Below are 15,663 nucleotides of genomic sequence, written 5' to 3'. Positions count from 1 at the left end.
TATGATGTTTGTTCATTTTTTATGGAATGCTGTCATATATATTTTTTCTGAGATATATGTACTAGCTTTGAAAAAGTACTGTTTGCATAACAGTATTGTCAAGCTTATTTTAAAAATAAAAACATTAAGTGACTAAATGATTAAAGATTCTTTTGATATTGGAATGAAGGTTTGATTAAAGGGACCTATACATTACTAGTTGAAAATTATTTAAATTAATTGTTTAAGTTAAGTTCTTTATTTCTGTCTAGGAAGTGTAACAGAGTCTCCAGCTCCTGTGTTTCACAGACCTATGAAACAGTCCTGTATGGTAATCTAAAGTAACCAAGAAGGATGCTGTTTTCTAGGGAAGTTTAATTTGTTTAATACAATCATTAACCAGAGTAAAGTCCCCTGGTAAGTTTGGGGTGGCAGTATGATGAAATCCAGCGTCCTGGACGTGTTCCAGTTGTCCACACTGAGACAGATTAAATATTTGGTCTTGGGACTGTATGTCAATGTTTCTGGCTCTTGGAGCCGTCCTGTTCTGACCCTTCCCCTTCTGAGTGACTGACTGACTTTCATTTAATCGCGAACTGTGATTTGCCTTCATTAAATGACCTGGTTCCCCTAGATGTCTCTGTGATTTTCCAGTGGATCAACACTCACCTATTCTGGTCTTTTAAGAGAAAACAAGACTGTGCTAATTGCATGTGATAAGTGGTCAGGACTCTGGACTTTGAATCAGAGGTTTGTGGGTTTGAATCCCAGGTGGGATGCTGCAGTGAGCTCTTGAGCGTGGTGCTTTATGTAGTGCCGCCATTTATAGGAACACTATTTTGTTCCTAGCCCAGAAACGTTTTGGAGTAATAAATATACAAATATTTAATGATACAAGTATTTACACAATACACAAACACTGTTTAACACTATTATGGTTTTCATTGTTGAGATTGTTAGAAATGCTCAACCCAACTAAGGGACCTTACAAAGACCATCGTATTTATGGTGAACCACCATTTTGCACACACAGGCCACTCAACTATTTAACTTGGCAGAGTAGTTTTGTGCATCAGAACTACAGTAATTAAGGTTTGCTATAGCAAAGGGTGTGAAAACTTATACAATAAACATATTTAAGCTGTTTTTATTTTTCTTTGCAGAAGCTTTTTCCACATATAGAAGTACCGGAGTAATCAAATATATTCACTTTAGAAAAATGTGTATTCTGTCACGAATGGGCCTCGGCTTTCCGATTAGACCCTACGCGGTGCGATGTAACCCGAGACAAACAGCAGGACATCAGGGAAAACACACAAGGGTTTATTCGCGAAGGCAGTGCTCAGTGACAACAGGTGCGCCGGTGAACCGGTGAAAACAAGGCATCCAGGTACAAGCGAATCCATGGGGGTAAGTCAGAGCGCAGTCCCATAATCCTAAACCGGGCGATCCATCCAACCAGACAGACACAGGGAAATCAGGAACAGTCCTCCAGATCCCCGGGCTCAGGGAGCGTGATACCAAGGCCTGTGCCCCCAGACGACTCCGCAAGCTTCCGGACATCCATGTCCTAACGCCGAGCCCTGAACATCGGCAGCTCTAGCCTTGTATATCAACACTGATTCTTAACAACTGGGCATAATACAGCAATCAAGCTAGGACGTTGGAATGTGGAGCACCCCCTAGGGGAAAGGATACTAACCACTAAAATATCTCTCTTATAATTCAATAAAACTGGTCAGAATTGGAAGTGGGTAAATATATTTGCATGGCGTTATATACAATACATATTAAGTGTTAACCTGGGTAAAGGCTTCTGCCTAGCAGATAATAGTTGTTCGTGTTAGCAGCACTGTATAATTTTTTGACGGTAAATGTCACACTGAACACATGATTGTTTGTGAAAATGTAGTTATAGAAGAATTAATAGTATTCTAGCATGTCTTAGACCAGTTTATTTGCTTTTATTTCTTTTAAATTTAATGCAGGTCAGGTTTACAGTATGTCTTGGCAGCTGATATACAGTACTTTGTTCAAAGTAGTGGAAGGTCATGTTTGTGTTATGAAAAACACCTGTTGCCTCCATCTGTAATGTTTCAAGTGTCTCACATTCTGTTTCTGATACATGTTTTGGCTTTAAATATATTTCCATCGCCCTCTCTTAATAAAATGATCAACTTTTAATGAGCCTGACTGTACAGTACTGTATGCTAGAGTTATCTCCAGCCCACTAATCTTTTAAAACCAAGAAAACTGACTGAATTTGTTTTCAGAAACTCTGCATGAGAGAAAATGAAGTTACATGACTAGTACCTGCTACTACTTGCATTTCTTAAAAAAAGCTTTGTAGACTCTTCACGAATAGTCGATGTAAATATTTTATTTATCCATTTCTACCTACACTTTCCTCATACGAAATTAGTTTGTTCATAGCGCCATCTGGTGTTTATGTCCTATCGATCCTTCTTACTTCTCGAATATTTTCCGAGAACAAACCACGTCTCATCAGTACCGTCAACGCCGAAATATTCTCCAGATTCTTTGACAAACCTCGACTATTGGTCATATAAAAAAGAAATCTTCTGAAGTATGTGATATGTTTAAATACAAGATCTTTGTTTGTAGTGTATTTCAGATATACTGTACTGAAATGATATAATAACCACAATACAGCTATAACAAATCCATCCATTTTCTAAATAGTTTATCCAATTCAGGGACAAGGGAAGCTGGAGCCTAACTGAGCAAGCAATGGGCAGCAGTTGGGATACACCCTGAAGCAGAGCTGTAGGATTGTAGATTTTCTTCCTTTAGAATATAACCATACTGTAGGGCATGGTGTATTATGGTTACCACTTTGACAATCACCCTTTTCTATCACCAGTGTTTTTCCCAAAGAAAATGCTGGTCCTGTAAAGATCATGGGCACTGAACTGGGTACTCCTGTGTGTTTGTATAGGTTGGTCTGATTGCTAGTACCAAAATCATATGACCATCTCATCCAGTCCTTTCTTGACACAAAACAGAGAATTAGCTTTGACAACGTGGCTGTCTTTGTGCCTCCAGTTCTCCGTTTAAAATTCACACGCCTAGAGATTCCTGAAGATCCACATGCCTCTTCCTGTTGTTAGTGTTTTCTCAATTGTCAAATATTTAGGGGAAAAAAAAACCCAGGTAATTCAATTAAACTAGGACTACAGAAGAGATAAAAACAGGAAACCTCTGGGATTCCTAAACAGCCTGAAAAATAAGGAATCATTCACAGCTCAGTCGGTTTGCTGCCATTCAGTCAGACTGCTGACAGAGCTCCAGAGCACAAGACCAGTTTGATCACATGGATGGTTTTTCCCTGTTTAACACCTATTAAAGGGAACCTGCTAGACTTCTCTTGGTATCAGTAAAAAAATATTAACAGATTTAGAGTCCAACCAAACGAAAAAACAAGGTATCAGTTTTATCAGACTAAAGTGAACAATCTGAGTAAAGCTATGAATACAGTGGCCAACGGATTAAGAAGTGAAGGCACAGGAAACCATTTCAGCTCAATTTAGATTCGAGATACTTTTCAATGTTTCCAATGGATACGAAATGCATTGGAAGCACAATGAGAAAAATCCAAATGTTATGTCATGAAGAGTAAATCTGACCAAAATTATGAGCTGCAGTCTTTCTGTTTTAAGGAGGCGAAGGCATCCAGCAATATTCAGCTCTCTACAGAGTGTGCGTATGGGGACGTCAAGGGGAAATTCTGAAAATATTGTTTTTCAGCCATCATTCATCATTCTAAGCAGAAAAATGTGAGATGTGGTATAACTTCAGGACTCTTTTAGTTTTTCTTTAATGTAACTTTAACAGATCCTGAACTCTTATATTGTAGTGATGGTACTGAGATAAGAAAAAGGTGGATAAATAACAAGATGTTTACTGTACTGGAAACAGCACAAATTGTCCTAAGTGCAACCACAGAGTAAAATCATGCACGTCAATAAAGCACCAATTAATGTGTGAAGAAAACTGGGTATTGATGAGAGGAGTTGTTCAGGCTGGAGTGAGGATATTGAGAGTTCATAAGGAATAATGTTACAAAAGCTGCTCTTCTTTGCATTGATGACACACTCTCTGGTATACTCAAGGTATGTATTATCCATAAATTATTATTTTTTTATTATTTATTATATCTTTATCCAAAGTAACATACATAAAGTAACCACATCCCATTCTCATACTATGTCATGTACAGTAGTACGATACATAGAGCAATATAATGAAGCTTGAAAAAAAATGAAGTGATACCATAAGAAAGTTGGAATAAACAGTGATATAATAAAGATGGAATAAACAGGGTGATATACAGTACAGTAACTTAGCTGGGGACACGGAACCTATTGAAACAAATACAAGTTTCGCAGTCTGAGCCAGTGCAGTGTTACTCCAGCCTGTGTGCCCTCCTGGCGGTTTGGTCCTTCTCATTTTAAAGCCACCCCAGAGCCTACGTAGAAGCTACAGTAAACATGGCCGGACCCGCTCAGGACTGGGTGGAAAACCTTCAGGCAAGGCTAATGAGGAGGCCGACCCAAAGGTGAACCAGTAGGTGGAGCTCTTCCCTTGGGAACAGAAGAGACCTTCCAAGCCGGCGCCTCGTTGCCCTGTAGCAGGGTGGAATTTCTCCATTTACTTTAAATTCAAACCGAGTTTCCAAGGACTAGATCATCAAAAATCCAGTGGCACTTCACAAATGAAGTAGAAAAGATAAGTATGGATTTACTCCCATGGTGGATGTAAGTCTCCATCTATATTTAAGGTGTTTTGGAATTGTTTGCGCTGAGGACGGCTATGTAAATTCAAGGAATCACTACCATCTTGCGGGCAGCAGGGGCCGCCGTTGTCAACATTGCTGGCTGGCGGTGCTCGTTCCTGTGATGCTGTTTGTGTCTGAAGACATACTGGCAGGTTAATTGGCTTCTGGGAGAACCGTGTGTGTTCTGGTGTTCTGCGATGGAACTGGCTCCAGGTGTACCGTGTCTTGCCAGGACAGGCTCTGGCTCCCCAAGATCCTGTATGGGATAAAGCAGTTAGAAAATTGATGGATAAACTTCTTGCACTATTAGGTAGACGCATGTCAGGTTCCTCAAAGCTGTTTCCATATTACTATATATTCATTTGGTATTATGGGAACTTATGTTCTTCTTTTTAAATGTCATTATGTCATTCGAATGCTGGTTGAGTCTCTGGGGTTTTTCGGCATGTCATCATCAATCGTCTCCTATATCCTTTCGTTCTTGTAGCATTTCTTTCACTCAAGAAAAGCTACTAACAACTGGTTGCACGCTCACGTTTCAGGGAGCGGCGTATCCTGTTTCAGGCGGATCACTGACTTCTGACTCGCTGTGAAGCACACAGGTGCAGCACATACGAACGAAAGACTGTAAAAGACTGTACAGTCAAAAAAACTCGGCAGTACTCTCCTGACATCTACGTCACAGGAGTGGTTGACATTCCAAGTCAGTGCGACTAGCAAGCCAAGATCTCTGATCTGCGCAAATTTCCCCGGGGCGGGGCCGACTGACGTCACGCAGCGGCCCCTCCCCCCACGGAGGCCCCTCCCTCCGCAGACCTGCAGGAGTGCGGCGATGTGGTGTAGGGACTGTGACGTCACGCACAGCAGGCGTGAGCGGCAGGCGCAGCAGGTTCTGGAATACGAGAACTGATCCCACTAATTCCAGTGGTGACCCGAGTTCGGCGCTGCAGCAGAAAGGTCGAGAGGGGTCCGCATTCCGCTTCATAACAGGTGAGATTCTTCTTCTGGAAAAGATTGAGTTTTTTTAATCACTTTTTAAAGCAAACGCTTATTTTGTGCTTTCTTTTTCTTTGTCCGTTAAGGATTTTGTTTCATGTCATTGAATCTGCCCCATTCAGTTTCACGGACTCTGCTGTAACTGTACGATCATTTTAGACTTTGAATACACTGTAATACACATCTGATATCTAACAACACGTTTAAATATGCAACGTCTCTTGACACCTTTCGCATTCGCCTTACTGTGACACCTTGAAGAATGAATGGACATTCGCTGTTGCACAGCGTGTCTTCGGACAGGAATTTCAGGATGTAGTTAGCTCCCTAAACCTGTCGTACAAGCGTTATTCAGGGAGACTGCTAATTTGAGGACTTCCTCTTCTGAATCGTAAAAGTCCAGGAAATGCAGTACACGGCAAAAATCATCGATCGTACTGGTCAAATTACAGAGGCAGGAAAAACGTTTAAGCGAGTATTCTGGTATCTTGTACAGTAGCAGTCCATTACAGACGATATATCCGCCTCCCTTTCAGATACCAGCATAGTGGGTGCTGCATTCAGATTTTTTTTTTTGCTTTTACAACCAAATATAAGTAATTTAAATCGCTAAATACTGCATGTTACATATATATATATATTAATGCTAGCGAGGCTACTAAAACCTACTGTCATTTTACAATGCCTTCAAATTAGTTTCGTTTACAAGCAGAAGCGATGATCAGATATCTGTCCGTTCGGGTGCGTCTAGCCTGTCCGTGCTCTCTGTCCGTCTGTGTTTCAGCATCTGGACAGCAACCAGAAAACATTCGCGAGGTCGGCCTTCACGGTCACCGAGCACCACCGTGAGGGCCTGCTTGTTTTTGTGATCTGGGATATTCTGGAGTACAGTGCGACGGGTGACAGCCATGTTAACATGTAATCCAGAGGTGCAGACTTCAGAAATTAAACAGTGCAGTCTGTACGATCGGCACTGCAGTATTTGTCTATCAACAACTATCTGGTATATGTGAACATCAGAAATGAAAAAAATGTTGATATTGGCGATTGATTGGCTGATGTTAACAGTCAGAGTTAAGACTAGGTGACATCTGAAACTGTACCGGGTCTGTTTGAAGGATGTTTCATGTGCAATCGTTAACCCTGTCAGAATACAGCTGCAGTTTCTAAAGACTCAAAGTGAGCCTCTTCACTTGGATTGTGAACTGTTTTAAGAGATAAAATGGGGCCGTTACCCAAGTGTCCTGGCTAAATGCCATAATTTGGCTTCCAGAAAAGTACTCCTTCAGTCACACAGTGAATCATTACTCCCTGCCTGATGTGCCTTGGGGCTGTTCTTCAGTGCTGGTGAGGGACATTTAAAGTCCACTCACTGGGAGCCAGTAGGTCTGTGGTCAAGGCTTGGTCTGATATCTATGTATTTTGCCCTCATAGTATCATGAAAAGTGTAATTTTCCTGCCATATCTTTTCCAGTAATATTAGCAGTGATAATTCACAAGGAACTGACCGTGTTTCACTGACCAAGATATTGTCTATCTATTAGCTATCTGGATTTGTGCCAAAGAATATCTGTAAGTCTACATAAATAAAATGGCATCACAAATTGCTTCTGCTCTATGTCTTGTACTCTGTTCCACTTTCAGTTAAGGCACATTTGTTTTGTTACAATTAAGCTGCGACGCGTGAGAGAATCTAACCATACACAAAACGTTTCCCTTTTAAACCTCTGTAGGCAACTTCAAGAAGATGGCCCCTGGTACAGAAGGGAGAGATGAAGAAAGCCCAGCGTAAGTAATTGAATCCAGTTCACAGTGGTGTGCCACTACCACCACTGTCTCAACGTGGAAGTGATGATTTATTTTTATTGTAAAACAAAAGTAGCAAGGTTGACTTATTGTGAGATTCACTTCTTAACAGCAAGGATCTCTTTGTTGAATGCTGCACCTGCCCCCTAACAAGGACAAAAGCGCAGAGGATAAAAGCACGCAGGACAAAAGCACAGAGGATAAAAGTGAGGAGTTACACAAGGCAGAGAAGAGAGGCTGATTCTGTAACAACTGTTCTTCAGAGGCTGGTGTGCCCTGATTGGCTGTCTAACTAAGTGGGTTTGGCCTGTATCCTGGGAAACAGACTGGAATTCTAACTGTAAACAGGAAACGGGAAAAGTCATACGATCACAGCATTTGCCTTGACGTTATTGGTAGGAAGATCAGTCAAATGACTTGCAGTAATTTTGAGATGTTTTGACTGCTCAATGTACTGTGTGTGTAGTAGTAAAAATAGAGAGTAAAACACAATGGCTGTGAGGCCTCCTTCAGATTAGGGGTGTGTCTCCAGTGAAGAAGGAAGAAAATACAAAACACAGTTTCTCTTAGGATACCAACATAGAAATGCAGCTGTTTTCCAACAATAGTAGTATCTATAGTTCTGACAAGCACCTATTGATTTCTTGTCAGCTAATGACATGTCATGTAATGCTTTTATAAGAATTGGATTAATCAGAATAGCATTTCTAATATTGCAGACTGTCTAAAAAGAATTTCAAAAAAGCCAATTCCAAAGTATAAGATAGGAACTGGCCACCTAAAATTCAATAATTGAGTTACACTTTTGTTCAGCCATGTACTGTATGAGGTAACAAAATGACAAAGTAATTTGAGAAAGTAATGACAATGGTGCCAGTGTAAAATTGTCAAGAACTGTGCAAATGCACAGAGAAAAGTGTACAAACAGGACAAAACCAGTGCAAAAATAATACCGCGATTATTAAATTGTACAACTAGTACAGTTTTAAGTACAATTAGAGTGACATGCAGTTCTTCATTCTGTTTTCTTTTGCAGTGGACATCCATCATATGTACTGAACCCGCACTTGAGCACAATTAAAGAGGATATTTTATACCATTTTAACCTGGGCACTGCCAGTCATGATCTGCCAGCAATGTTTGGGGACGTCAAAGTAAGACACCTGAGATTTCTTTAAGCAGAACCCAGAAAGGATTGCTGACCATTCCAGCGTGTGATCGCCTGTATTGTGTCTTGACTCGTCTCTAGTTTGTGTGCGTTGGAGGCAGCCCCTGGCGAATGAAGTCTTTCATACAGTACATTGCTGGGGAGCTGGGGCTGGGAGACCCCAAAGCTGAATACCCCAACTTCTGCGAAGGCACGGATCGCTACTGTATGTACAAAGTGGGGCCTGTACTGTCTGTCAGCGTAAGTCTTCAACCTTTTTTGATGCTTCATAAAGTTTTATTAAAAAGTGATGCTAAATTTCTAATTAGTCCTTCATTATCAATAAAAATAATTGCTGTCATGGATCATTAGTGGAATCTAATAAAGTGATTTTTAAAGTATAATCCACACGAAACCATGATTAGGAATGCTGTAGCTTAAACCTGTGATATCTTTTTGTGTTATTTTTCAGCATCTTTCTTAATGCAAACTTGCATTTAGCATGTTGACTGACCTGAGTGACTGTGTTTCTGTTTCAGCATGGGATGGGTATTCCCTCCATTGCTATAATGCTGCATGAGCTCATCAAGCTCCTGCATCATGCAAAATGCTCCAATGTGACCGTAGTGCGCATCGGGACCTCAGGTGGAATAGGTACCTGTTCACACTTGTTTTTTCTTTATTTCCAACTGCACAGAATGAATAGGAATCAGAATTACTGTTTTAATTATTATCATATTTCTAACCAGATATATGAATTATTTTAACTGTGTGTAGAAATGAACATCCACAAAACAAGTGGTACATTAGGTCCTGTCATACAGTTCCCCATCTGTGTTCAACAGAGGTAATGTTTGCGAAAGCTGCTCAGATGATTTCGTCATGTTGAAATGATACTGTTGAAATGATTACACAAAAGGAGCACATCGGATAAACCCTGAAGTAATGATCCTTTTCGTTCTTCTTCCTCTCACGAGGTCTCGAGCCAGGCACAGTGGTTGTCACAAAGCAATCAGTGGATGCCAAGTTCCAGCCCCAGTTTGAGCAAGTCATTTTAGGCAAGACAGTGATCCGCCCTACAGACCTGGATGAAGAGCTTGCTCAAGAACTGCTGCAATGCAGTAAGGAGATAGACGAATTCAATACTGTCATTGGGAACACAATGTGCACTCTGGATTTCTATGAAGGTATAAATGTGGAAGCATATTTTTGATATATTCTTGCATATCATGAAAGTGCCTAAGGAAATAATCCCTTAAAAGCTGGTGTACACAAATATAAATTATTATTGTATAACTTTACATTGCAAAACAGAAGGTTATTATGATATAAGTCTAATGAAAAGGTTCACCTTATTGCAAAGGAACCTTTTGTGAATGATGCCCTTAATGTCTTTAATTTGTTTGTTTTCTTTTTTATATCCCAGTGCAGTATGACAACCATATAATTTTCTCAAGAAAGTTAGCACAGTGGTCAATGAGTTGCTCTTAGAAAAACACACATGCAGGAATGCATTGGGGCACCAATTTATTAATTTAATTTTAAACTGTCTTTTACTTATTTCACCGCAGTGCCACAGTCTTAGAAACATTCTTAGTAAACATTATACACCAGCAAATTGCTTTTTAAATGTTCCAATAATTTTTTTTTAAAATCACCAGAATTATTTATCCATTTTTAATTAAAAATGTGTGCAATAAATGTCAAATTCAGTAGTTCAGACGAGTCCTGTATTAAGTAAATTCAGTTACAATGGCTTTCACTTTAACTGGTTGCATAACTGTCACACCTGTCTTAAAAATCAAGTCTCTTCTTCACCTTATCTTGTTCTTTTCTTTGCTCTGTAGTGGTTGGAACCTGTAGTAACTGATAAGCTTTTCGTCTTGCTTATTTCGATGTGCCGTCTTTCCTTGAAACAGGGCAAGCTCGCCTGGATGGTGCCTTCTGTTCCTACAGTGAGAAAGACAAGCTGAATTACCTGAATGAGGCCTATTCTGCAGGAGTCAGGAACATTGAGATGGAGTCATCTGTGTTTGCCTCCATGTGTAAACTGAGTGGCCTCCGAGGTATGCCCTCCTCTGTCAAGGACTGGTAACCAAAATATAGGAGTTTCAGACTAATCGGGTTTTAATTCAGGCCATTTCAAGAGATTACAATGGGATTACTGGGACTGTAACCCTCACTGGTCTTTCCTGTGTTATTTCACATAAGCTATTTAAAGAAATAATTAAAAAATGCATATATCTCCCAGAATTATTATTATTGTTGTTGTTATTAATACTACTACAGTTGTGAGTTGCTCAATCTTTGAGATTGCCGTCTCACTCGTGTTGCTGTAATTCCAGGGGCAGTCGTGTGTGTGACGCTGCTGAACCGGCTGGAAGGCGACCAGCTGACCAGCCCTCATGAAGTCCTTGTGAACTACCAGCTCCGTCCACAGAAGCTTGTGGGGTATTTTATAAAGAAACAGTTGCAAAAAAGCAATTAGCTAGTATACTCATTACAGCAGATGACTGTAGGCTGTTCTTTCTTTTTGAAGACCACAACACATATTCACAGAAATTCACTTCTAGATTGAAATTTTAACCCTCATAGTGATTTTACTGACTTCCTGATGTTATTTTGTAAATAAACAGAACACAGCCTTTACTACTAAACCAACAATTATTCTTAATTCAGTAGCACTTGATATGTAGATCATATAATGTACTGTATTCTCTTCAAGAATAAAATGGTTTTGTGCCAAAGTATATATTTGCCTATAAAACACATTTAGAATTAAAAAAATGTTTTCAATATATATATATATTTAAATATTCAGAACATATTTTTTTTGTTGTAATGGATAAAAATGCATAATGCTTTACTGCACTCCTACTTTAATTTATAGAAAATATGTAATACATGAATACAGATCATCTTATACTGTAGATACCATAAAATATACAGTACAATTAAATTACATTATAAAGGAATGAAAAACATCAGTGGTGTTGAACGTTTGTGCATTTTAAACTTGCACAAGCCATCAACAAAATAGTTTCTTTTAATGATTATCCTAATGTAATGCAAAGACAATAATCTAAAACATACACACGTCTTTGCAGTTTGTTTCAGGCCTGTCTTGTCACATGGGCAGCAGATCATGAATCTTGCAGTACTTATCCATGATGTACTGCATATAAACCAGTATCAAAGAAAGACATACAGTTCAATCCTTCCAACAGGAAAGGGCTGCTTGTTTACTGTCACTTGAAGCTGTTGTAAGTAGTTTCTTACTGACGCAGCCAAACATGTTTCTGGATCTTTAACAGTTAAGAATTATTTTATAACATCTAGGGGTAAGGGGGTTTTTATATGGTAAAGGGAGTTCACCTCTAAACACAAATACTGTACTGTAGGACTCCCAACAGACAACATTTTGTATTTGTTTTGATCATACGGACTGAAATGCCAAAGCAGTTTGTTCTTTTGTGTTTAAATGCATGGACTGAATGAATGTTACTGTTATACTAACTGTGGTAGGGTACTTGGTTAGTGATTAAAAAAACACAAAAATATTGTAACAACAGACAAGATGTGCTTTTTATACAGGAAACAAATAACTGATAGTTTCTTGCCAGTGCATTGGAATACCTAGGAGAACAATTTGGACTCTCAGATGAGTTTGGTTATTAAGATTATGACAAAATCAACACAGTCTTATGTAAATATTCATACAACTGTTAGTTTGATGTTTCAGGAGAAATTTCAAGAATTCTGATACTATATATAGTAGATTTCAGTAGTTGGGTTAGATCCTAATGAATGTTACAGAGAGATGAGAAATGTAGAGAGTATTTGCTGTGACTCTTTTAGCTGAGGGAATGGGACAGCCCAGCTGTGAGGAATGAGCTAGGGAGCTGCTGCAGGGGTGTAGAGGGGGTGGTGTGAGGGATGCGAGAGATGCATGATACTGTATGTACTGTAGGAGAGCAGACGTGGGTGAGATTAGGATCTAACCTCCCTCCTGAACTTCTGTTGCAAACTCCACTACGTACTGAAATCTGTAACATTCCAATGTCAACAGTACACAACAGTAGCACAACAGAATGTAAACAATGCAATGCAGTGTTTAATTGAAATAAAAACACAAAAGCTCTCATCTCTTTGAATTTTTTCTTGATTCTTTGCTGATTCTGGTAGTCTTGTGATTGACAAAGGACTTTGTAATGAGTCATATTTGTAGCGTTTTGATGTGTTTCGTAGTTTGTATATTGAAATACTGAGGTGTAGCACTCTGGCACAGTGGTGGGGACCTGGGTTCTACTCCAGAACTGGGGTGCTATCTGTCTGGAGTTTGTATACTCTCCCTGTATCTGTGGATTCCACCAGGTGCCTCGGTTTCCTCACAGATCCCAAATATATACTGGTAGGTTAATTGGCATCTGGGAAAACTGGCCTTACTTCAGTGAACTAACTGGCCTTAGTTCACTGAGAGTGTGTGTGTCTATGTGTGCCCTGCAATGAGCTGGCATCACATCCAGGGTGTATCCTGCCTTGTGCCCATTGCTTGTTGGGATAGGCACTGGCTCACCTGCCACCCTGAAGAGGTACAGTAGAGGCAGTTAGGAAATGGATGGAGAAATATTAAGAGGAAACATGAGACTTTAGTCTTCTAGCATGATTTATCTTAACGAGCTGATCTAGCACACAATAAGACAACCACGGCCCTGGAGAGCCACAATCCAGGTGGTTTTATAACTCACCTTCAAAAAATGAAACTCCTTACACTTGGTACAATTTCATTTTAGCCACACAAGCAGGTGAATGTTCAATTAAAACGCTAAACAAATGAAAATACCAAAAGCCCTTTTCTTTCAAAAGTCCATGGTTGGCTACTCTTGAATTAAATTGAATCAATCAATTTACTAAACAGATCAACACTCATATGAGTTTTCACCTAGGAAATCTTTGTAAATTGGTAATTTAAGTGTGGCTTATGACACATTCAAGACGGAGATTTTTCAGGAGGAAGGCTGACCAAAAAATAATTATTCACACAGGAAGGGCTCCCCGCCTCACAGTTTCCAGTGCAATCTCTTTGATTTTCCATTGTCCCCTTAGTTTCCATTGTTACCAGATACTGACAACAGTGTCCGGCTGCCAGAAGAGGTTTATTGTGCTAAAACAATAAATGATTGTGTTGCTGAGACATAAAAAAGCTGCTGTTCTGTAATTCCATTCTCTTTTTAAAAGAGTCGAACAGTGACTGTCACACATAGCACAGTGACTGGACCAGCGAACAGGTGCTTCAGAAACCTTCAAGGTTTAATGAATAATATTGCAAATAAACATAACAGACAGAGAAACATTTTCAAACCACTTCATCCAATACAGGGTCACAGGGGAGCTGGAGCCTATCCTGACAAACAAGGGTTTCACAGCAGGATACATCCTGGACAGGATACAAGAACGGACATAATTACGATAATCAAGATGAATAACATTCAAATATGAAACATAAGACATGACGCAAAGGAAACTACAAAGTATTGTGAGATGTGATTGTGTAGCCCTCACCTCTGATGCACACTGCTTTACAAATACTCATCCTTTCCAGCTGCACAAGGTTGTTGCACCAACCAGAATTTTCTTACCTAAATCATGAATACCCCTGAGCTGTTGAAATCACAGACATCTCTAGCTTTATAAACATCGGTTTTTACACATCTCATTACAAAATAAGTTTATGTTGTAAGTACAAGTATGGGAAATCTTGCCAAGTTACAGTAACACTAGATGACTGTAAGTTTAGCTCAAAACTTGAAAAGTGAAATTAAGGTTCCTGAAAATTCTTCGGAACCTTTCCTTTGTTCTGTTGGTGCTATAGAAATATTGCATTTTGCATCTGCTTACAAACTTCAGATTGTGGGAAGTTAGAAGGGGTCAATAAAAGTTAAACAGCTTGTAATTTTCAGTTAACCAGCTGATGTGAGTCACTAACCTTCATTTTGCAACAGCAGCACTCCTTGTGTGCTTCATGGCTTTATCACTACATCAGCAGATGAATGTTTCAGAGCTCAAGCCCTTACAAGTGTGGAGTTATTGTTACTCTTCTTTTTGTGATTTGTTTTTCGTTTTTTTGGTGCTGAAATGTTTTGAGGTGTAAAACACAAATTCGGATATATGTAAAATTTTTCAGAATATATGATCTATGAAATTAAAATGTAAAAACATTTGTTTATGTAAGTTCTTTTGTAAATCACTATACAGTATGTGTTACACATTTTTGGGATTATACATTTGACAAAATGTCTGAAATATGAAGGAGCAAGTAGTGCAGTTTCCACTGGCTTTCATGTGTTACAGATTCTGAACTCCTCATCCCTGGAAATAATGCATTACATTTAGGGAGTTGAAATAACATAAAATACTTCCAATGTGAAAGTATCTTTTCGTTAATTTACTATGTGATCGGCTGCGTCATCTGAGTCCAGTGTCCTTGATTGGCTGCCTAGCCACGTGGGCGTGGCCTACGTCCCAGCAAGTAGAGTGAAGTTCTGACGATAAACAGGAAACATGCTAAGTACAGTGGGGACATGTTGTTCGCATGAAGTTTAATATACTAGAGTGTTTAGGTTGCTGGTCCACGTGGGTCCTAATGCCCCAGTATAATGACGGGGACACTATACTGTAAACAAGCGCCGTCTTTCGGATGAGACGTAAAATCGAGGTCCTGACTCTGTGTGGTCATTAAAAATCCCAGGGCGTTTCTAGAAAAGAGTAGGAGTGTAACCCCGGCGTCCTGGCCAAATTTCCCATTGGCCTTTACCAATCATGGCCTCCTAATAATCCCCCTCTATGAATTGGCTACATTACTTTGTTCTCCTCCCCCCTCCGACGGCAGGCGGAGCGACGCGCCGGTTGGAGTACTGTATTTCTCGGTCGCATTTAA

At 39.6% G+C, this 15,663-nt stretch overlaps 1 protein-coding gene across 1 annotated transcript; it reads left to right on the top strand.

Moving 5' to 3' along the window:
* The first annotated feature begins 5,519 nt into the window (after nt 1-5,519).
* upp1 (uridine phosphorylase 1) lies at nt 5,520-12,870 on the top strand. The gene is made up of 8 exons (XM_015358231.2): nt 5,520-5,767; nt 7,507-7,561; nt 8,616-8,733; nt 8,829-8,987; nt 9,266-9,380; nt 9,704-9,913; nt 10,646-10,792; nt 11,072-12,870. Exons 2-8 carry the CDS (start codon nt 7,521-7,523, stop codon nt 11,212-11,214), a joined length of 933 nt encoding a protein of 310 aa, XP_015213717.1. The 5' UTR covers nt 5,520-5,767; nt 7,507-7,520; the 3' UTR covers nt 11,215-12,870.
* The last annotated feature ends 2,793 nt before the right edge of the window (nt 12,871-15,663 follow it).

This window comes from Lepisosteus oculatus, chromosome 10 (assembly GCF_040954835.1).
Source record: "Lepisosteus oculatus isolate fLepOcu1 chromosome 10, fLepOcu1.hap2, whole genome shotgun sequence".
NCBI classification, from domain to species: Eukaryota; Metazoa; Chordata; class Actinopteri; order Semionotiformes; family Lepisosteidae; genus Lepisosteus; species Lepisosteus oculatus.
Note: the sequence above shows the minus strand (reverse complement) of the source record. Positions and strands in the feature narration are given on the sequence as shown.

Excerpts from the sequence above, each read along its gene's own strand:
- upp1 (XM_015358231.2), top strand. The coding sequence starts at position 7,521 with ATGGCCCCTGGTACAGAAGGGAGAGATGAAGAAAGCCCAGC. Across the intron at positions 8,988-9,265 it reads GGCCTGTACTGTCTGTCAGC|CATGGGATGGGTATTCCCTC; the intron begins GTAAGTCTTCAA and ends TTTCTGTTTCAG. Across the intron at positions 9,914-10,645 it reads CACTCTGGATTTCTATGAAG|GGCAAGCTCGCCTGGATGGT; the intron begins GTATAAATGTGG and ends TCCTTGAAACAG.